We start from the raw sequence: 23,757 nt of genomic DNA on the forward strand, positions 1-23,757 counted from the left end.
TATAGTACAATTGATAGTGATGGAGCAAGGGGCAGTTCACTTAGTAGGAACTTAAAATCGACTTTTTGACCCCTCAAGGATCAGACACTTCAAAAGTACAGCACTGTATTTACTGTACTAGTTGAATTTATATAAAAGTACAGAAAGCACAGTTCAGTAAGTACAGTACTGCACATTAGAGTGACTGACCCTTGGATCCTCCCTCTTCCTCTCTCCTAACAGCGTTACGTAATAATTAAACGACCTTTCCAAGGTAAAAGTCATTGGATTTTCCAGCAATCCGCAAATAGTTCGTCTTCTACAGGTCATTGACTTTTGCAGCTTAAAAGTAAACAAAACAATAATTCATACTTTCTTGACCTTAAAAATCCAGTGGGAAATCCAACATCAGTTTAATTCATTGTATTAGCTTTTTATTCATTAATAATTAGTATTACAGACTTAGCCTTTATATATCTTAGATCTAAAGTAATTATTTGGTTGTAAGCAGCTTCTTAGTTGATATTTTCGACTATCCAATCCATATATTGCGACACTAGCGTGTAAACTCCTAAAATATTGTAATTTATGAAATTAATAAGGTTTAAGAATGTGTTAAGGCAGAGATGGCAGGACTTTGGGAGTTCGGACTCCATAGAGCCTGGATCCACTTTTTTCATGGAGTCCAGTAGTGTCCGGACTTCATGGAGACCGACTCCACATTTTTTCCATGGGTTTTAATGGAATCCAGACTTTAATGGAGTCGACTCCACATTGAAGTCCTGCCAAATCCATGTCAAAGAGTTCATACCTGGATTATATTGAGTTGCACATCTTTCCGGTCCGTATGACTGAATGCCGATTAATTGGTAGTGTGGGAACTTTGAAGTTGGATAGATTCCTTCCTTCATTAATGATCCACCAGAATCTGGATTACTAAAATGTCCAAAAATTAGCACAAAAGTCATCAAAATTTAAGTCATTTCCCTTACCAAAACTCCTTTTCCTCCTCAATTCCAGCACAAATCTATTGATAAATTTTCAAATTTTTAGACCCAGTTTCATAAGATTTTTTTGGATTTATCTAACCTGAGAATTTGAGACCATAGCTTTACTTCCTGTATAGATATCCTGTCTGCATCTATCATGATCCACAACATTCAAATAGTAAACTTTCTTTGTTAGACTTGAATTTGCATATTTTTCATTAAGTTGAAATCCACTAACTTCCACGCTGTGTGATGTAAAGTTCATTTGACCGATTCGAGGATCAATTGGCAGGCAAATTGGCCTTACATATGTTGTAAATTTCACATTATACTCCAATTCCAACAGTGCAATATCATTGTGCTGATTCAAAGAATACTTTTTGTAATTTGGATGTTCAATTACTTTTTTAACTGGAACGTCTACATATGGATCATTGCAAACTACTTCATTGATAAATTCCATACAATCTGGATTTGATCTTCTGTCCCATTCGCCGAGTCTAACATGTAATAATTTCCAATTTTTCGGAACTTTCGAATAGCAATGAGCAGCGGTAAGTACATGACGTTCGGTGATTAAGCTTCCTCCACAGTGACTTTCTATAATTATGAGTTTTAAATTGGGTGAAATTATGGAATTAAGTAGTTTTAAGTTTATGAAAGCTGAGTAGCAGAAGTGGGTTAGTCGATCGGTATAGCATGGTAGGGTATGGCATGGCTGTGTATGGCATGGAGCGGTCCGGAATAGATACATCACTGGTTAGTTGCACCACTGGTACAATACAGTGGCACTCCTGGCATGACAAAGTGCTATACCAATACCGTACCAATGATGAACCAGTAGCTGAAATGGTGGACCGGCAGAACGGTAAAGTGGTTCGATGGAACGATATTGGTACATCAATTGGACGGTATAGGTCAACCGGTGGTACGAAAAAATAGTACGAGGTATGTGCACCTATACCATACCATTGGTGTCCTACTGCCGTATCATCGTACGACTATACCGTATAACCTGTGTAGGATAGGAACACCAGCCGTCTACCATTGGTACGGTACAGTCTTACTACTTTGCAATATCAGGTGTACCACTATGCCATATCAGTGGAGTATCTATACTGCACCATATCGTGCCATACCACAACATTCCAGCTCCGAAGAAATCATTCTCTGATCGTTAAACCCCAATCCAACACCAAGTCAGTGTTATGCTTGCTTTTTGATCGATTACCTGATTTGTACTCATCACATAACATTGAAAAATGCAATCGCGTCGCAAAAAACTACAATCTCATTTATAAATCAACTTACCAATTCTATTTCCAGGTTTAGAGTACATAATCATAGCTGTCCATGGATATTGATCGATGTAAGTGTCCTCTGATGTAGAATATATCTGGAAGTAATTAGATCAACATCAATTAAAGCTCTAAACCTTGAACTCAATGTATAACTCACTCTATCACTAAAGTACAGTCCACAATCCGGAGCCTGAGGAAGTCTGATGCTCACCTTCTGTTTCTTACAACAGAAGTGATGTACACGACGATAAAACTTACACAATTTTGTTCTTAGATATGCTTCCTCTTCATATGTAAAACGTCCTTTTTTAGTCATTTGATTGACTTCATCACATTCATTATGAATAATACATTCCTCATCCGATGAGCATGTAGCTAAACTAGCATCACCATATCTTGATGATACACGACGTGATGATGATACACGACGTGATTCCACTAAATTGTTAACAAGCAATACAGCACAAAGTAGTAAACAACAGATTATTTTTTCCATAATTTTTGGTCACGATTCCGTAATTAAATTTAATCTTTAACTTTAATTAAATGCGAGAAACGAGAAGTTAAGTATGTGATGTGAATCATTGAGTGAATGACGACGAACTAAATACATTTTTATTTGTTTTTATTTATTTTATTGTGAGGAAGAATCAGCAACAGAAAGAGAAATTTGTGAGTTTTACAGAAGCAAGTTTGCAAGTTAATTTAAATAACAGAGAGCATTAAGAGAGTAAAATGTTGAGAGATTCTCAATGTTTTGACGTGCTAAATATCAAACCTGTATATCAATTTTTTTGACGTGTTTCCCAACTCGTGTGTTGAAATTCCTCTTTTTTGGATCCATAATATTGACGATTAATTCCTCAATAAATCCAATCTGACAGTTTTAATGACACTAAGTAGGCGGTAGAGTTCGTGTGACTTCTTAATGTTCTTAATAACTTTATTGAATTAATTGATTCTTACATTCTAGTTGAATTCGTTCAGTAAATGTCAAGTAAATGAAGAAATGAGCGATATAATCCCGATTAACTGTCAAATTAATATCTTTCCATGATGGATGGTGGACTTTTATACTTGTAAACCGTATCTCATGACTCAAGAGTCATCTGGAATTCCCAATTATTATTGAAAGCAATTGAAACCCGAGCGACACAAATTAAAAAGACTCCTCGGTCGAGTTTCAAAGCTGAATATTTTTGACCAGGTGGCGAAATAGCTTCATACTTCAACACCAATTTATTGTGATTCCGGCCAAGCAGTCATGGGTTCGAGACTCGGCAGGAGAAACTCTTTTACCTGTATTTTTTTCGAATCATATGCAGTGGAATCGCAACTTACAGTAACTATTGCAGGCTTATTTACTTCTTTTATTTCCTTGGCTAAAACGCATGGAGGCCTATTGCATCGTTTAAAGAACGTCTATAGACATCTCTACCTTTCGATAGATTCTGCCAATTTTGGATATTGAGAACTCTAGCGTCCTTTTCAACACAACCAATCCAGGACATTCTCGATCTTCCTCTTGATTATTTGCCATCAACAAAGCTACTCTATATACTGGCATATCCTATGCTCGTTTGTTTACATGACCTGCCCATCTCAAGCGAAGACAATAATCTGACAATAGCTTCATCAAACGAGTGGTTCTGCTCCGACTATTAACTGTGTAGGTCTACTGAGGACAGAGGTCTGACGCACCTATGGTTGTTAAACAATCATTAGTTGCGAAACGCCCTAGCGCACAGCTGGGTCTCAATGATCTGAAAAGCTAAAGTGTTTTTAAAAGAGGTTAGCGGAACTATGAAAGCTCCTTGGTGGAATCTTCTTCATTTGCGTTACTCGGTAAAAAAGCGTGTTAAATGCATTGAAATTGACTTTATTTTTTAAAAACTTATTCAAATACTTTAGTACAATAGAACAAAAATGTCGTCATTCCTTAGTATTTTCAATTATCCAGTCCATATATTCAGAGATTCGTACATAAACTCCTAAAATATAAATTATTTCAAAACATATTTCTGCAAAATAATGCTCTATAAATTACCTGGAGATTCAGGAGTTCCACAATTTTTTGCACCAAATGAGACCAGACCAACTTGTACATAATGTCCAAATTTAGAATTTGGAAAATTTCCAAACTTCATTAAAGGACTTCCAGAGTCTCCGTTACTGAAAAGGATGAAATATTCATTAATTGCCCTGTCAGTTAACCGAAACAGTCCGAACAGCCCGAAAAGTCCGAGCATTTCAAATTGTCTGAACAGTCCGAACATTCCAAAATATCTGAACAACTCGGACTGGACGAACAGTCTGAACTGCCCGAAGAACCCGACCAGCCCGGACAACCCGATCAGCCCGGACAACCCTAATACCCTGACGGCACTGTGACGGATGATTTCGACCTAATCCTCATTGTGCTGCTCAAGTAAATGTCTTTATTTCAACTTACCATGAATCTTTTCCTTCATTACTCCCAGCACAGATCTGAAACAATTAGTAACACAAAGTATTAACCCAACAACTCAAATTATGCAGCTTCTTGGTCGATATTTACATGTTTTTCAGATATCCACACACCAGCTTTATTATAGTCTGCTTGACATGCGGCTTGTGTCCGTCCTTCTAGTTCAACCTTCTTTTTAATTGGACTTGTAACTCCATTTTCTGTTAATCCATATCCAGCAACCTCTAAACTATGTGATGTAAAATCCATACTTCTAACCCTAGAATCAATTGGTAGACAAATTGGCTTAATCCATTCATTAAACTCAACTTTGTGTCCTAATTTTAATAAAGCTATGTCATGATATTGAGCAACACCCTCAAAGTAATATTCTGGATGAACTTTAATTTCAGCGACAGGAACATCAACATATGGTTCATTGCAAAATCCATCATCACAATCAGGATTTGTTCTCAAGTCCCATTCGCCGAGTCTTACTTTAGATATCTTCCAATTATCCCTTACTATAACTTTACAATGTGCAGCGGTAAGGACATATTGATCATTTATTAAACTTCCTCCACAGAAATGTCCTAGAAGAGAATTAATATTGGGTACTGTTCGATTCTGGTGCTGCTGATGGTAGGTGGCAAAGGCCATTAGCTGACTGCAGTTAAAAGGTACCATCGGGTACCAGTGGGCACCGATTGCCATTGACACCTACTCTTTTGAGCTACATTTCATTGGCAATCACCGGCGACCGGTGACACCTTTTGACAGCAGTTGGCCGATGGACGATGACACCTTTCAACGGTAGACGGTTGGAAACCGTTAAACCAAACTGCCGGTGGCTCCATTGAATCGACAACCGTACGACTGTTGATGGCACCGTTGAGTCAGCGACCATCGAACAACTACCGATGGTTAACGATATTCGTCAGGCTTTTGCCGATTGCCTTCGGCCTCTGGCTTGATTAATTCTAATTCTTACCAATCTTATCAATTCCTTTTGAATATTGAATTAGAGCATACCATGGGAAATCATCGATGAAAGTATTTTCACCATTTACAATCTAGAAATGAATTGAATCAAGTTTCAAATAAATAAAATCAATTTAAGCAACTTACTCGATCACCAAAATGAACCCCACATTTAGGCGCTTCTGGAAGATGAGTAGGTTTGATATTGGATGTACAACAAAAGTAATTTAGACGATTAACAACATTGCAATGTTTAGATTGGAGATATGCTCTTTCTCGTGGAGTCCATCGACCTTTGGATGTTATATTTGTTACAGCTTCACATTGGTGTTGAGGAGTACAAACCTCTCCGGACGCGCATGTATTGAATCCTTGAAAAATTGGAATTATTTAGATGAACTATGGTGGAATGTTGATAGGGAGCATGACATACTTGACAACGTCTGATTTTGGGTTTATTTGGAGAGATTTATTGGAGCGTACCAATGAGTCGCGACACACAGGTTGTCCATCACTGTTCAATTGTGTAATTTTAGGTTAGGGTTATGAAAGGCTTAAGCTCAAACGATGGAGAAGGGGGACTAAACACTCTACGTTACTAGGAACGAAGGGTTATCTGGTTATGTCGTATTGATAAGTTATTTACATAAATAGACGGATCTAGAAGAGCATATGCTCAATAAGCTTTTTTACGGTACCAGTGTCCATGACCACTAGGATACACTAATGACCTTGATCACTAAGATGCACAGAGCATGCCCATTGAGTATATGCTTGTATGTTACGGTGTGGTATTGAAATCCCTAGTTATTATTACATAGACAGTAAATCATTTACTTACTTCTTTGTGATGTGACTCTAGAAACAGCAACAAATATCAGCAGCACTACTAAAATTTTCATGCTATTTAACAATCAGCTACTTTTCCTTTAAAGCTTCCTAAAAAGTCTTTTTTGAACTGAACAAAAACCTTATTTTTAATTTACAACCACAATAAATGCTTTGATTTGTTGAACAACTTCCTTTAGAATGAACGATTAAAAATCTAATGAGAGAGTTTACTGAAAATTATCAATTAATCAGTTGCTTTTTGCTATTTACATAACGATGTATGTGCTGGGAATTGATAATAAAGACAGCAAAATAAATCATTAAATCATTAAAGGTTTTGAAGGGTTTGAAGGAAACTTTGACGGTTTTACGGTGGTAAGGCCGAATGGACAACGCTTATAGTCTAGGTGATGTGTAGTTCTATCTGCGAACCACCTATTCCGAATATCACATATCGGTTAATCGATCGAAAATCCTGAACCAAGCCGACGTATCTCTGGCATGATTTACACCGAATCCGACACCTTGCCAGAGTCACACTGGCTTGGTTCCAGCTTTTCGATCGATTGACCGACTTTTTATCGGATCTGGTATGAATTCAGCCCCATGTCAGAGTTACGCCGGCCGGGTTTTAGATATTTTAACCGACTTGTGCTGTACTGGTGCCTCGAAGTTATGGTTATTATCAATAAACATTATTTAGAGAGCATGATCACTGAACCGAAGAATACGAGGGAATTCCCGAAATTTTCTTATCTCGAGTAGATGTGTTTCTCAATAAAAATGTGTTAAAACAAAGTTCAAATGATTAAGTATAGAAAATTTGATTATGTTCATCTTGTAATCTGGAATTTAAATGACCTTTCTAATAAAAACTCAGTGTTTATGGATTCAAGTTCCTCATTTGTGATTTGTTTATTTTATTAAAATAGGTACTTTATTGTTTTGTACACATAAAATCATCATTTTTATTTCTAATTAACTTCCGCGTGGAACATGGAAGACATTTAACTAGTATTTTCAATAATCCAGTCCATATAGTCTGCAATACGAGTATAAATGCCTGAAAATAAGAGAAGATCATTATATAAGCAGTCTAGGGCAATAGTAAAGTCAATTACCTGGTGTATCCGCTTTCCCACATTTACTTGGACCAAATGAAACTAAGCCAACAGCCATGTAGTATGCAATGTTCGAATTGGGGAACTTTTTGAACTTCATGAGTGGACCGCCGGAATCTCCATTGCTATAAAATAAAGGAATTGATTAATGGAATCATATTTTGAGAATTGTCAAGGATTTTGAAGACTTTCGACATCCAGATGCTGCAGGTTCTCATTGTATATGAAGCAAATGAAGCTTTTTGAGCTTCTGACAGAACATTTGGCACTTAAGGTCAATCAAAACTCTATCAATCATCAACATCAGTAATATCCAAAACGCATCAACTTACCAAGAATCCTTTCCATCCTTTCCAAGAGCACAAATTTGACTATTTTTGATATCAACTCCTTTCGAGTTATAGAAATTCCTGCAATCATCCTGTTTAACAACATCTAAATCCACCCTCAATTTAACCTGACTTTTAACATCAGTTTCAGTCATTCCATAACCAGTAACTTCTAAAGCTTGTGCTGTATAGTCGAGATCTCTAAGACTTTGATCGATTGGCAAGCAAATTGGTTTAATCCAGACAGTCGTTTTAACATCATGTTCTAATTTTAATAATGCAATGTCATTGTATTGAGCAGATCCGGTTTGACGATATTGTGGATGCATGATAATTTCAGCAACTGGAACTTCTACATATGGATCATTACACATTTCCTCATCATTTTCAAAATATTGACAGTCAGGATTTGATGATAAATCCCATTCACCAAGTCTAACATGCGATATTCTCCATCCAGTTGGAAGTTTATCATTGCAATGTGCAGCCGTGAGAACATAACGGTTGTTGATTAAACTTCCACCACAAAATTGACCTGAAAGAATGATGTAAGAAATGAAGATAATTTAAAAGGAATTAAAAATCATTGCCTCACCTTTCTTTCTATCTCCTGCTGAATATTCAATCATAGCAAACCATGGATATTCATCGATGTAAGTCGATTCACCGTTAACAATCTGTAAGGTCAATGAAATTATAACATATTCTATAAATGTTGAGAATTAATTGTTGTTTTATGGAGAAGATCATGCAAAGTAGTCAACAAAGGTGTTGTTCACTTCAAGTGTCTATCGTCCTGTCTATAGAGGGAGGTCTCCTACCGTCTATAGAGGGAGGTCTCCTACCGTCTATAGAGGGAGGTCTCCTACCGTCTATAGAGGGAGGTCTCCTACCGTCTATAGAGGTAGGTCTCCTACCGTCTATAGAGGTAGGTCTCCTACCGTCTATAGAGGGAGGTCTCCTACCGTCTATAGAGGGAGGTCTCCTACCGTCTATAGAGGAGGGTCTCCTCACATCTCCTAATTCTCTAAATCAACATCTAAACTTACATTATCACTAAAATAAATTCCACAATTTGGTGGTTCCGGTAAATTTATTTTTTGTGGTACTTTCGGTGGTTCTTTGGATTGAAAACCTGGACAGCAGAAGTAATTTAGTCGACTGATTTGATTGCAAAGTTTGCTTTTGAGATAAGCTCTTTCTTCTTGTGTAAGCCGGCCTTTTGACGTTAGATTTGTTACTGCTTCACATTCGTAGTGTGGTACACATGACTCGCCAGCTGAACATTTGTTGATTCCTTTTGAAAAAAAAAAATAGATAAGATTGATTAAAGCTTTGAGTTGATTTGGAAATTTGAAGCATTAATACAAAGATTACAAAAAGGTATTGAGGTTTATAAATAAAGAGTGACTATTAAAGTGATGAACGCGAAATATATGCAGCTCTATGGTATATCTAGCTTATGTACCAACCTCATCTTCTCGCGGTGAAGGCCGTCAATCCAAATCTTAATGGAGCTGAACTCTGGGTATTGATTAAAGAGACATCGCCATACTTAATTACAAGCTAACAAATCCCAAAAGAACAGCCGGTCTAAAGGAGGACATAGATTGCAATTGATCTGTACGACCAGCGAAGGAGGTAAGATACAAATTAAAGAAGTCTTCGTCAAGGTACGTTTAAGGCTCCGCTAACTTACTTACTTCTTATTTCGCTGGCCGTACAGATCAATTGTGACCCATGACCTCCCTAAAATGTCGCCTAAAACTAGCTTTATCGCCGGCTACTGACTATAGGCTCTGTAAAAGCTCTATTTTTGAAACCAAATGAAAGACTCCTGCTTGTAGCATCCATAAGGCTGCCTATTCGAAATATTAAGCACGAGTGTGGAGATTGTCAATTCTAATTAGAATGGATTTGTCTATAATCCCGGGATTTAGAACATTTAAGCAGAACAGACTGTGATAAGTCGACCTTAACTTGACATTTGTGTGCCTTGCCATGAAATTTTAGGTTTATCTTCAAACAACCGCAATCTGTTCAATTTAGGGAGCTTAAATTTGACTTAGCATGTATAATACTTTTGATTATTTCTGGAAAATATTTTAAATACTCACTTTGCTCAACTTCGCAGTAAATAAACGAAAAGTTAATCAGAACTAAGCACACAATCAGTTTTTTCATGATTTTTAATGTGTTTAAATCCACAGACAGCTTGAAATTAAGTTAAATCAATAGATTCAGGATATTCTTATACTTTCGAAATATTTTTTATGGCCAATAAATCTCAGGTAATTTTTAAAATATATTTCTTGAGTCTTGCAACAAGTTAGAAATGAAACTGAAGACTGACTCTCATTAGACATCAAAATACATCGTTCCAAACGAGTTTGACTTAATAACTGAGAAGTATGAGAATAACAGAGAGAATTATTGAAATTATTTGCTCACGACAGGAGAGACAAAGTCTTAAACATGATAATTCAGCCAAACAGTTGATGATCATCGTTATCTCCCACAAAAGGTTACAATCTGTATGACATGAGTGGGAAAATCCCAAACAAAATTGTATATTTATAATTTTTTATTACTTTCCAAGTAATTCCTCAATATGCTTTCTCGATGTCGGAACCGGGAAATTCCGTCCCGGTTCCGAAAATCTTTTGGTACCGGGATTTCAGGAAAGCATAGTAATAGCTATGACAATTTAAGGATGAGAGCAGAATGTTACAGGCAGAGGTGGAATCGACTCGAACTTAGAATGGAGAATTCGACTCGACCTCATATCTGACTCTGGTAATAGGTGACATTCAGGTCCAATCAATTAAAATACAATTAAATTTCTAAAAATATGTTGGAAATTCCATTTTATTATCAAAAATTTTTAAGGTGTTAATTAATCAATATTGCTGTTTATCCAGTCAATGTATTCTGACACTCTGGTGTAAACTCCTGCAAAACATTTTAAACAATTAGACAATTTTTGACAATTTTTTAGACTTTGCAATATTCACCTGGAGCATCCTTAGTTCCACACTTTTTAGGTCCAAAAGATACAATGCCAACTAGTAAGTAGTAAGGATATTTTGAGTTGGGAAAGTTTCCATATCTCATGAGGGGCCCTCCTGAATCTCCATTGCTAAAGGATTCAAAATTATAATATAATTAACGTCATCTAAAGTGAGTCAGTCTCTATTTTCTAATAATTTAAGGCTCTAGTCCTGCATAGCATATCAGTTAATGTCTGACTGTATAGCTAATAGATCACATGATATATGCAAGCCTGGACTTTATTTTTCAATAATTGCTATTAAATTCAATTTAATTTACTAACCAACTGTCTCTTCCTTCTTCACCCCCAGCACAAATCTATGAAACATATTCAAAATTTTACTATAGTAAAATTACTTAATTGGACTTGATTATCTTACCTGCTTGCTTGTTATATTGACATTTTTTGGCTGATAATGCCTTTCACATTGACTGTTATCAATTCCATCCAAATCCAATCTTTGCTTAACATCACTTGCTGTTGAATTTTCAGTCTTACCAAATCCAGCAACTTCCAATGATAATTTCGTAAAATCCATACCACCAACACTGGAATCAAGTGGTAAACAAATTGGTATAATCCATTTTGTAAATTGAACGTCATTCTTTAATTTTAACAGTAAGATGTCGTTCGGTTGACTTTTTGACATTGGAACATATTCTGGATGAACGATAGCTTGAATGACATCAACATCCACGTACGGATCATTGCAAATTTTTTCATTATCAAAATCTTGACAATCAGGATCTGTTCTTGTGTCCCAATCACCAAGACGGACTCCAGTAAGTTTCCATGATGGCGGAATTCTTTGCTCACAATGTGCAGCGGATAGGACATAACGTTCGTTTATTAAGCTTCCACCACAGTGACTACCTGTAAAGGGGGATGATTATGGATAAGAAAAGGGTTGGAATTAAAAATAATGGCTATTTACCGATCCTATTATTAGGTTTTGTATACAAAATTTTAGCAACCCATGGATATTCGTCGATCATCGTATCCTCTCCTCCATAAATCTGTGATTAATCATACAAAACATTCCACTTAATTATACAGACTTTATACTTCATTAACTTACTTTATCACCAAGATAGAATCCACATTTTGGTGCTTCTGGAAGTTTTGATGTTGCTGGAACTATTGTTCGAGCGCAGCACACATGATATGCACGATTTTCAACCTTACAAACCTTACTTCTGAAATAATTTCTTTGATCTTGTGACAAATTTCCTTTTCTCGTTAGTTTTGTGAACTCTTCGCATTCGGTGTGAATTATGCATTCTTCGGTATCTGTGCATTTAGCAAAATCTAAGAGAATTTTTAGAATTAATCCGATAAAATGTCTTGATTTTGACAAATTTAAAAGATAGAGAAAGGATTGAGATAAAGACGAGCCCAGCATATTTCAATCTCGGCTCAAGAACCATTTCCACAGACTTGGAAACTCCGGATTATAGGAAATATCAAATACAAAATAGAAATACAGGGAAATACTTAGTGTATTACATTTAAAAATGCTTATTCCAACTATATTCTGGAATTTCTAGACTTTGCTCTTGTTAATGATTCGATTTCATATCCCGAAAGTCATAATACGATAAATTTCACTTTTTTGCCCCAAAAAGTGGACTTAAATCAACATTACGTAGCCATCAGGGCACGCTCATGTTTTTCTATCAATTCGGTGACATAAGAGCGCCCTAGTGACTTCATTGTCTTTAACTTTATAGACAATTAGACCCTATAAATCTGTAACTCAGTAGTGGAAACGATGTTGCAATACCGAAGCACTAACTTCATTACAATTCAATAACATGCTCTATTGTTTTATGTCAAGAACTCATGCAGCCATGGTTAATACTTACTAGGTTTAGCTGTTTTACATAAGCTTAGAGTTGAAAGGAAAACCAGGAACAGTATGCTTCGATTCATTATGCTGGACCTGAAAACAAATTTATAAATAATAAAAACAATAACAATGTTATAAACAGCTGATTTACACTTAAATATGATTTATTAACTCTTTTTATAGTTTTCTAGTTACTTAGATAAGAAGTTTGTCAAAAAGTTTGTACATTACTGAATCTTAAACTACCATACAATATTTTTATCCTTATAAAATAATAACTGTTAACACAAAAACAAAGATCTTTAATCAAAATGTCTCAAAACTATGATGAGATTTGTATAAATCCTTAATTACATAAACTAATAGCCTTCCAGTGACGAAAAAACTCAAAATAATTTCACTTTTTGATGATTTTTATTTTCAAACATTGCAAACTAACTAAATGTCATTTTAGCTGATGATTTATTAATCTTTAGCATCAAATCAGCTAATATTTTCACTAAACGACTTAAATAACTTAAATTTTATAAATAAATTTAATCTGACAAAATTTGTCAACACAAAATAAACTGAGAAGACCAATTAAACTTCGAAAATTTAAAAACCGTTAAAATTTGTTCTTTCGGTAATCTTAATTTTCACTTTAGAAATTATCGAATTTGCCTTAAATAACTAATTTTTAAAGATTAATTTGATATTTTGAATGTAAAACCAAGCTTCACTTGATATTTTGTAATTTTATAAAACTTATTGATTGATTTTTGAAGGATTATAATGTCTAATTCTAAAAATAAATTGTAATTGCCTGAATTTACTCAAATTATTATTCAAATTAATCATCCAAACTCAAAGCTACTTAATACTACAAAATTTATGTAATCAACAGCTCTTAAAGTAATTTTTTACAAAAATTAATACAAACTTTTCTTAATCTCAGCTGATTGCATGCAGCAATTATTATCTCTGACCTCCAGAGCAATAAATTTTTGTCAAAAACAAACTTAATCTATCAAGTTCGAGAGAAAAGAACCAACTGAAAGTAGAAAAAGGTGAAAGATTTAAATAAGAGAAATTTTTAAAGAATCTCAAATGAGTGAGTTTTAATCAAAAATCCAAAATTAAGTGAGAGAATCTACTCAATTGTCATAATCATTGAATTTAATGTCAGATTCAAATAATTTGAAGATAGAGACAAATAGAGGCGGATTCCCAATAGAAGTTAACAAATCTATTCGTGATGGAGACTCAGGGGTGTTGCCAGAAATTATTTGATCATACACAAGTCAAAATAAATTAAATTTTCTGCTCAATTTAGTGCATTTTACTAATGATCCAATCCATATAGTCAGAGACTCGAGTATACACATCTAAAAATACATTTTTGTGAATCATTTTAATATTATTCAAGTAACTCAAAGTATTACCTGATGTAGATTTAGTACCACATGTTTTTAAACCATGAAGTTCCATATGTCATCAATGCTCCTCCACTACTTCGTATCTAAGACTGACTGACTCATAGTAGACGGCAAAAGACTTCGTTTTTAATTGAGTTTTTTTTTATTTACATTATTTGTTCACGACAGGAGAGATAAATGTCTTAAATATGATAATTCAGCAACGCATTCGACTACCACATGACCATCGTTATCTCCTACAAAAAGGTAATTTTCTTATGGTATTGGGAATTTCCCAAACACAATTGATCGTTCTAAGAAGTCTTAATAAGTTTTGAGTATTTCAAAGGAATGTCGATGACTTAAGGAGAACTTGATCTTAGTGCAGTAAATCTGAGTAATGCAAATGATACATATGACGTCTACTTGTCTATTAAATGTAAGTAAAAGAGTAGGAATTTGAGTCTGGAAAGACCAAAAACTGCTAATGTGATTCAAAATAACAAAATTACTCATAATATACTAGAAATTCCCTACTAGACCTTTTATTTTCAGAAAAATGTGATAATTAAAATTAATTAGTGTTGCTGTTTATCCAGTCAATGTATTCTGACACTTTGGTGTAAACTCCTGCAAAGTATTTTAAACAATTAGATGATTTTTGACAATTTTTTAGACTTTGCAATATTCACCTGGTGCATCCTTAGTTCCACAATATTTAGGTCCAAAAGATACAATGCCAACTAGTAAGTAGTAAGGATATTTTGAGTTGGGAAAGTTTCCATATCTCATGAGGGGTCCTCCTGAATCTCCAACGCTAAAAATTATGAAAATATAACATAATAACGTCATCTAAAGTGAGTCGGACTCTATTTTCTAATAATTTAAAGCTCAAGGACTGCATAGCATATCACTTAGTGTCTTCGGATGTAAACCTAACAGATCACTTGATATTTGCAAGCCTGCACTTAATCTTCCAGTAATTCCTATTAAATTCAATTTAATTTACTAACCAACTGTCCCTTCCTTCTTCACCTCCAGCACAAATCTATGAAAATATATAATTACTATAGTAAAATTACTTAATTAGACTTGATTATCTTACCTGCTTGTTTGTAATCATGGCTTTAAAATGCGTATTATAATAATTTGCACATCGATTGGTTTCTACTCCGTCTAAATCCAATATTTGCTTCACATCACTTTCTGTTCCATTTTCAGTCCTGCCGAATCCTGCAACTTCTAAGGTAAATTTAGTAAAATCCATACCACGAAAACTGGAATCAAGTGGCAAACAAATCGGTTGAATCCATTTGGTAAATTGAACATCATTCTCTAATTTCAACAGCATAATGTCATTTGGAGAAATATCTAACGATGAATCAAATTCAGGATGAACGATAATTTCAACGATATTAACATCCACGTATGGATCATTGCAGATCACTTCATTTGGAAATGTTTGACAATCCGGATTTGTTCTTGGGTCCCAATCACCAAGACGGACTGCAGTAATTTTCGATAATTCCGGTTCCTTTTTATCGCAATGTGCTGAAGACAGGACATAACGTTCGTTGATTAAGCTTCCACCACAGTTTCCTTCTGCAAAGAAGGATGTTTTTATTTAAGAAATTGTTTGGAATTTTAAACCATAGGATTAATGATTATTTACTGATCTTATTGTAAGGTTTCGTATAAATAATTTGAGCAATCCATGGATATTCGTCTATAGAGGTATCCTCTCCTCCAAAAATCTGTGATGAATCATACAAAGCATCACATAAATTATACAAACTTTGTATTTAATTTACTTACTTTATCGCCAACATGAAATCCACAATTTGGTGCTGTGGGAAATTTTGATGTTGATAGACGTGGCACTGTAATTGTTGGAGCATTTTTTCGAGCACAACATACGTGAAGTTCACGGTTTACTATTTTACACATTTTACTTTGAAATAACTTCTTTCAGCTGTTGTCAATCTTCCTTTTTTGTTAGTTTACTGAATTCATCGCACTCAGCGTGAATGTCTATACATTCTTCGTTATCTTTGCATGTTGTCTAATCTAAGAGAATTTATATATATTAATTAAATAGGCGTAGAATTCTCGGAACTAAGTAGGAGTTTTTCAAGGATTCACTTCAACTAGTTACTTCAACGATCTTGACTTTTAAGACCCAAAGCACTAAGATCATTACAATTTAAGAACAATAGAGCAATTTTATGTCAATAACTCTTATAGACATGGTTAATACTTACTAGGTTGAGCTGTTTTACATACGTTTAGAGTTGAAAGGAATACTAAGAACAGAATGCTTGCCTTCATTTTGCACTTTTGGTTTATTTTAATAAGTATATCCAATACAATCTATTAAACTCAACTGATTGCCTACAAAATCTTATTTTTAACCTTCTATGCTTTATTTTAATGTTCTAAGCTTGAGAGACAACAATCGACTGAAAGAATAAAAAAGTGAACGATTTATTAACAAGTAAAGGTGTCAATTAATATCATCTCAATGAGCAAATTTTGATTTAGAATCTGAATTATGAGAAAAGATTTTTTCAGATAATATAAAAGACCATGGTAGGGTTGACAAATTGGCAGGACCGATCATTTATTAAGTTACACGAAGAATGCAACCTTTAAAAAATATTTAATTGATGTTGCTGTTTATCCAGTCAATGTATTCTGACACTCGAGTGTAAACACCTGCAAGATGTTTTAAATAATTATTGAAAATTTTTTGAAGGAATATTTACCTGGAACTTCCTTAGTTCCACACTTATAATGTCCAAAAGATACAATGCCAACTAGTAAGTAGTAAGGATATTTTGAGTTGGGAAAGTTTCCATATCTCATGAGGGGTCCTCCTGAATCTCCAACGCTAAAAATTATGAAAATATGACTAATATTCCATTGCTTAACGTTCCTTGACACCTTTATTACATATTAAGCTCAAAGTAGTAAAAATTTACTAACCAGGCGTCTTTTCCTTCTTCACCTGTCAGCACAAATCTATAAAAAAAATATACAAATAATTAAACTTAACATATTAAAATTAATTAATTATCTTACTTGTTTGCTTGTTATATTGATTCTTTGTGACTCATAAAACCGTCCACATCGATCCACTCCGTCTAGTTGAATTTTTTTTTTTATTTCAGCTTTATTTCCCATTATAGTCTTACCAAATCCAGAAAATTCTAATGAGATATTCGCAAAATTCATACCACGAAAACTGGAATCAATTGGCAAACAAATCGGTTGAATCCATTTTGTATATTGAACATCATTTTCTAATTTTAACAGCATGATGTCGTTATGTAAATTTTTGGACTTTTCAACGTACTCTGGATGAACGATTGCTTGAATGACATCAACATCAACGTACGGATCATTGCAAATCACTTCATTTTTCAATGTTTGACAATCAGGATTTGTCCTTGTGTCCCAATCACCAAAACGTACTGCTGTAAGTTTCCATGTTGCTGGAATCTGTTTTTCACATTGTGCTGCGGACAGGACATAACGTTCGTTTATTAAGATTCCACCACAGTGACTACCTGTAAAGGAGGATGATTATGGATGAGAAAAGGATTGGAATTAAAAAATATGGCTATGTACCGATCTTATTTTTAGGTTTTGTATACAAAATTTGAGCAACCCATGGATAATCGTCGATCATCGTATCCTCTCCTCCATAAATCTGTGAAAAATCATACAAAACATTACACATAATTATACAGACTTTATACTTCATTAACTTACTTTATCACCAAGATAGAACCCACATTTTGGTGCTTCTGGAAGTTTTGAAACCGATTGTAATGTTGGTTTTTGAATTATTGTGATAACTATAAAATAAATTTTGATTTTATAAAAAAAATTAAAGTTCAGGTTAAAGTTAAAGCTTACCAGAAATAGGGTTTATATATCGACTGAAACATGATGCTAATTTTAGTTTCATTTCCATTTTCTTGATTGAAGTAGTTTCATCGCAAGTATTTTCTGCCATTTTTAGGTTAGAAATGTCACAATTTTGGATGAATTGTTCATCAATTGCGATAATTTGATTCCTTGAAAGATCGACAATATCAAGATGAACATTTCTAGGAAATGATGCAGCATGTATAATGGTTAATTTATTCTTTTGAATAAAAAAATGCTTTAATTTGTCCAAATTGCTAAAAACTCCTTCCGATAATTCCGTGATTTCATTGTTATTAAGATTTAACTTCTTCAACTTTTTTAAATTTTTGAACAACATCCGATCTAGAACTTTTAAGTTATTGGATGCCAAGTTGAGTTCTTCCAAATTCACAATGTTATTGAAGGTATTACTTGAAATTTGATCAATTTTGTTATTGGATAAATCCATTATTTGTAGCTCCAAAAGATTTGATAAAAAATTATTCGGTATTCGTTTGATCAAATTTGAGGTTATATAGAGTTTTTTCATCCTTTTATTTTCAGCCAACAGATTTTCGGGAAGTTTTTCGATTCTATTCATGTGGAACTGTAATATCTTCAAATTTTTGCATTGTATCAACGAATCGTTTTCAATGGTTTCAATATGATATGATCTACTCATATCAATTATTTCTAATTTCGGAAACTTATTGCAAAATGTATTGGGAAATGTTGTGAGGTAGTTGTTGAATTTCGATAGAATGTTTATTATGCTAACTTTATTGTCATCGCCGTCATTTCTATGGGATCCAAAAATTTTATTTACTCTCGCTACTTGGACATCTATATCCAAACTACATTTATAGCCAGTACTTGGTTCTAAAATCAACTCATTCTGATATTTTGTAACATGCTCGTATGTACACAAAGCGTCACCACCTAAGTAGATTGGAATGCATTAATGTAAGTACAGCTATAATTAAAACGTAATTAAATTAAAATTCAACTTACGTTTCAAAAGAGAAATTGAAGTTCTGAAAATGAAAAACATTCAATAAAATCTTATAAATATCAAATATTAAAAAATTCTAACTTAGAAATATATTGATAATCCATTATTGCTGCTTTATCCACAATCCAATCGAAAAACTTGATAACATTTGTAAAAATTGCATAATTGTAAACATCGCAGTTATTATTAGTGTAGAGCGATGCAGATACGATACCACGAAGATAATAAATGCCTGAATACTCAGCAAATAATCCATTTCCACTATCACCTAAACATACACCAGATCCTTCTCGACTGCCACCACAAAATGATCGATTGCTCGCTATTTTCACTAAGAACTCATTCGAATAAAAACATTCTTCATTACTAGGCTCAATTGGTATTAAAACAGACTTCAAAACGTTTTCACTATATGAATTTCTTTCACTTTTGCCATATCCGACAGTGTATCCATTCCAAATTCTAGTTAAAAATGAATAAGGGTGGATCAAGCATATTGGCTGAATATATCGATTAAAACACAAATTATCAACTAATGTTAGCATTGCAATATCAGCATCAAAAGATGAAGAGCTTGGGTTCCAATCATCATGAATATCAATCCTTTCAACACCAACTGAAAATCTTCCTCTCTCGAAAGTAATGTTGAGATTGTGACCACCAACGACGACGATAATTTCACGCGATAGTAATTCATATAGATTGTCTTTTCCAAGAACGCAATGAGCGGCTGTGGTTAATTAAATAAGATTATTTAATATATATTACGTGTTAAGCATATCATACCTGTTAGCACTTTATTTTTTGACACAATAGTTCCTCCGCAAAAGACAGATCCGTCATTTTTGACCAATGCAGCGCTCCTAAAATTGTTTAAAATGTCTTTAAAAAAAAATGAAAATAATAAGTTATAGACTAACTTAAATCAAATAACCATTAACTAAGCTTCTATGAGATACTATCATGGTACTGATATATAGTTTAATATCTTAATTTTGTTATTTTTATTGAAAAAACTTTAAAAACACCAAGGAATGAAAACTTTGTGGTATGTCAAAGAATTGGATTTATCAAGTTTTCATACAAAACAAGCTTTGGACGAATTATTTGGTGCATTTAATAATTTTTCCAATATTTCTTAAATTTGAATGTAACAAAAAAATAATCTTTTTGAACTTGATGTTTATTTTCATTTAATCATTGGTCTTCCCCAGTTTTATTTGAATTGCACGCACCTTATCTTTCGTTATCATAAAAATAGATTTGCTACAGTAGAACGTTTTAAATTTATGCAAAATTACTCACCAAGGAAAAGATCCGCGTATAGCGTAGTTTCCTCCAACAATATTTCCACGACCTATTTGAACTTTTCCGCACGTTTCCTAAAACTAAAATTTTTGTCAGTTATTTTAAGATGAATTTCGACTTATTAGAGTATAATCTTACCATAAAAACATATTAAAAATTAATCACCAAAATAATTAGTAAAGACGTGGCCACTCGTGACCGGTTGTAGCTCATTTTCGTATGTAAAACGCACGTACGGACATGTCGAAATTAGCTGTTATTTTCCGTTTTAATTTCAAAATAACCGTCAAATTTTCACTAATTTTAGTTAATTTTCACTGAATTACAAGGTTTAATTGAACAAATCTTGTTTGTAGATCAATCTTTAGTTAAAATAGATGATTAATAATGTTAAAATTAGACAAAAATATGCAAAAAATTCCAAATTCGACGCAAGGTCGACTTTTTTCGACACTGAAATGTCCATAGCATGGTAAAACGTAAGAAATTGTTTTTAATTTAATTAGTTAGTCATTTAGTTAAAACACACAATAAGCAAAAATCGCATTAAAAATACTTAAACTGGTAGAGTAATTGAGCGACACACGGACGGACAAAGAGCGGACAATAGCGTCTTTTCATGCTAAGAAAATGCACTAAAAAAGATTTTATTAAAAAAGTCATTATTTTATCACATACACCTGTTATTAATGCACAAATTCGCGTTTGAAAATTTGAAAGATCACAAATTATTAATAAATACAAAAAATCAATTATTTTATATTTCATTTTTGTAGGTTTGAACTCTTTAAAAGTTCATAAAGAACTGATAATAGTAAATAAAATGAGATTTTCATAAATTTAAAATAAATTAAAAAATCCTTTTACATCTCTATTAAAAGAGTAAAAACTTAAAAAAAAGACTCGTTTGACTCAATTACTGAGAATCGTGAGAATTTCAGAGAGAATTATTCAAATTATTTTTCCATGAAAGGAGAGACAAGAATCTTAAGCATGATAACTCATCTGCACATTCGTTATCTCCTACAAAAGTTTACTGTCCACATTGTATTGGGAATATCCCAGTGATGCGATAATCTAATAATTCATCATCATTTTCAGAACATGGACTTGATCTTATTATACTGAAACTGAGTGAAGCAAGTCAAGGAGACTACGACTTTTTATTCTAGAAAAAATTTTATTTGACAATTTGATTAATTGGTGTTGCTGTTTATCCAGTCAATGAATTCTGACACTCGAGTGTAAACTCCTGTAAAATATTTTAAATAATTAGATGATTGTTGACAATTTTATTGACTTTGCAATATTCACCTGGTGCATCCTTAGTTCCACAATTTGTAGGACCGTAAGATACAATACCAACCAATACGTAGTAAGGAAAATCTGAATCAGGAAAGTATCCATATCTCATGAGGGGTCCTCCCGAGTCTCCATTGCTAAAAAATTATGAATATATAATGTAAATGACAACATCTGAAGTAAGTCAGTCTCTATTTTCGAATAATTTAAAGCTCAAGTGCTACATAGCATATGACTTAGTGTCTTCGGATGTAAACCTAACATATCGCTTGATATATGCAAGCCTGCACTTAATCTTCCAATAATTCCTATTAAATTTGTTCTAATCTACTAACCAACTGTCTCTTCCTTCTTCACCTCCAGCACAAATCTATGAAAAACATGTACAAATATAGAAACAACAGCTTACTGTAGTAAAATGACTAATTATCTTACCTGCTTACTTGTTATTAGTGCATTATATCGCGCATAATAATTTGCACAAAGAATGTTATCAACTCCATCTAAATCCAATCTTTGCTTAACATAACTTGCGATGGAATATTCAGTCATACCAAATCCTGCAATTTCCAAGGTAAATTTAGTAAAATCCATCCCACGAAAACTGGAATCAAGTGGCAAACAAATCGGTTGAATCCATTTTGTATATTGAACATCATTTTCTAATTTCAACAGCATAATGTCATTTTGGGAAGTTTTTGATCTTGGATCATATTCAGGATGAACAATAATTTCAATGACATTAACTTGGACGTACGGATCATTGCAGATTACTTCATTTAATAATGATTCACAATCGGGATTTGTTCTTGTGTCCCAATCACCAAGACGGACTGCAGTAATTTTCCATGATCCCGGTCCCTGTTTATTGCAATGTGCAGCAGACAGGACAAAACGTTCGTTGATTAAGCTTCCACCGCAACCACTTTCTATAAATGAGGATGTTTTTATTTAAGAGAATACTTGGAATTATATACAATTAGATTATTGGTTATTTACCGATATTTTCCCTAGGTTTCGTATACATAATTTGAGCAATCCATGGATATTCGTTTATAGAAGTATCCTCGCCTCCATAAATCTATGATTAATCTTACAAAGCATTAAACAAAAATATGCAAACTTTATACTTTCTACACTTACTTTATCACTAACATAGTGTCCACATTTTGGTGCTTTTGGAAATTTTGACGTTGACAGACGTTGCACTGTAATTGTTGGAACATTTCTTCGAGCACAACATACGTGATATTCACGGTTTACTATTTGACATATTTTACTTTCGAAATAACTTCTTTCAGCTGGTGTCAATCTTCCTTTTTTTGTTAGTTTACTGATTTCGTCGCACTCAGTGTGAACTATACATTCTTCGTTATCTGTGCATGTCGCTAAATCTAAGAGAATTTTTTTATATAGCCATAACTTATAGCATTATTGAAAAATGTCAAGTGTCATGAAGACAGATTTTGTCCCAATGGATGTTTGTTCTTTCCATAACTCTGCACATTGGCAGACTCAGGGCATATTGATGCCACAACTTGAACAACGAACTACACAAACTAAGTTCAATTGACTACAAAAGCGAAAATTCATCCGAATTCAACTAGGCTTTGACTGGGATCGAACCCGAGACCTTAAAAATAACTGCCAGACTTTCTAACCATTTAGACCACTGGCGCTTTTTCGCTGCTGCACATCGAAGTACTAATGTCATTATAATTTAGTAATAGCTAAGCTATTTTATGACAAGAACTCATGAAGCCGTGGTTAATACTTACTAGGTTGAGCTGCTTTACAAAAGCTTAGAATTGAAATGAAAACTAAGAACAGAATTGTCTTCATTTTAATTGACTAGAAGTTAGAATATTTATCAAATAAACAGAGCGGCACAAAGCACCGAATTTTAATGTTTCAAGCTTGAAAGACAACAACCGACTGAAAGAAT

At 33.6% G+C, this 23,757-nt stretch overlaps 2 protein-coding genes and 1 pseudogene across 2 annotated transcripts; all 3 read right to left on the reverse strand.

The window, feature by feature from the left end:
• Window positions 1-387: 387 nt before the first annotated feature.
• LOC139097091 (CLIP domain-containing serine protease B4-like) lies at window positions 388-2,857 on the reverse strand. The gene is made up of 6 exons (XM_070648856.1): window positions 2,427-2,857; window positions 2,280-2,364; window positions 1,069-1,568; window positions 972-1,006; window positions 791-915; window positions 388-550 (listed from the first exon to the last, which is right to left on the reverse strand). The coding sequence occupies exons 1-6, from the start codon at window positions 2,763-2,765 to the stop codon at window positions 495-497; spliced, it is 1,140 nt and encodes a 379-aa protein (XP_070504957.1). The 5' UTR covers window positions 2,766-2,857; the 3' UTR covers window positions 388-494.
• A 1,275-nt stretch (window positions 2,858-4,132) lies between these two features.
• LOC139097116 (uncharacterized) lies at window positions 4,133-23,756 on the reverse strand. The gene is made up of 33 exons (XM_070648885.1): window positions 23,591-23,756; window positions 22,956-23,206; window positions 22,812-22,893; window positions 22,248-22,741; window positions 22,148-22,182; window positions 21,825-21,949; window positions 21,721-21,762; window positions 21,189-21,301; window positions 20,508-20,584; window positions 19,989-20,065; window positions 19,284-19,932; window positions 19,202-19,224; window positions 18,197-19,129; window positions 18,050-18,135; window positions 17,906-17,987; window positions 17,357-17,844; window positions 17,283-17,296; window positions 17,041-17,165; window positions 16,091-16,155; window positions 15,948-16,029; window positions 15,381-15,877; window positions 15,311-15,323; window positions 9,027-9,274; window positions 8,573-8,654; window positions 7,981-8,512; window positions 7,649-7,773; window positions 7,540-7,590; window positions 5,844-6,067; window positions 5,707-5,788; window positions 4,827-5,308; window positions 4,722-4,756; window positions 4,317-4,441; window positions 4,133-4,260 (listed from the first exon to the last, which is right to left on the reverse strand). The coding sequence occupies exons 1-33, from the start codon at window positions 23,652-23,654 to the stop codon at window positions 4,202-4,204; spliced, it is 6,462 nt and encodes a 2,153-aa protein (XP_070504986.1). The 5' UTR covers window positions 23,655-23,756; the 3' UTR covers window positions 4,133-4,201.
• LOC139097150 (CLIP domain-containing serine protease B4-like) lies at window positions 10,813-13,911 on the reverse strand (annotated as a pseudogene).
• Window position 23,757: the final 1 nt, after the last annotated feature.

Source organism: Chironomus tepperi, unplaced genomic scaffold (assembly GCF_022539635.2).
Source record: "Chironomus tepperi strain 1889 unplaced genomic scaffold, CSIRO-AGI_Ctep_v1 contig_414, whole genome shotgun sequence".
Taxonomy (NCBI): Eukaryota; Metazoa; Arthropoda; class Insecta; order Diptera; family Chironomidae; genus Chironomus; species Chironomus tepperi.

Bases quoted from the DNA above. Each gene is read 5' to 3' on its own strand.
- LOC139097091 (XM_070648856.1), bottom strand. From the start codon at position 2,765: ATGGAAAAAATAATCTGTTGTTTACTACTTTGTGCTGTATTGCTTGTT. The intron at 2,365-2,426 runs GTGAGTTATACA...AATTACTTCCAG, and splicing joins GACTGTACTTTAGTGATAGA to ATATATTCTACATCAGAGGA. The intron at 1,007-1,068 runs GTTAGATAAATC...ATTTATCAATAG, and splicing joins CTATGGTCTCAAATTCTCAG to ATTTGTGCTGGAATTGAGGA.
- LOC139097116 (XM_070648885.1), bottom strand. From the start codon at position 23,654: ATGAAGACAATTCTGTTCTTAGTTTTCATTTCAATTCTAAGCTTTTGT. The intron at 17,845-17,905 runs GTACATAGCCAT...CCTCCTTTACAG, and splicing joins AAAACCTAAAAATAAGATCG to GTAGTCACTGTGGTGGAATC. The intron at 5,789-5,843 runs GTAAGTTGCTTA...ATTCATTTCTAG, and splicing joins GGGTTCATTTTGGTGATCGA to ATTGTAAATGGTGAAAATAC.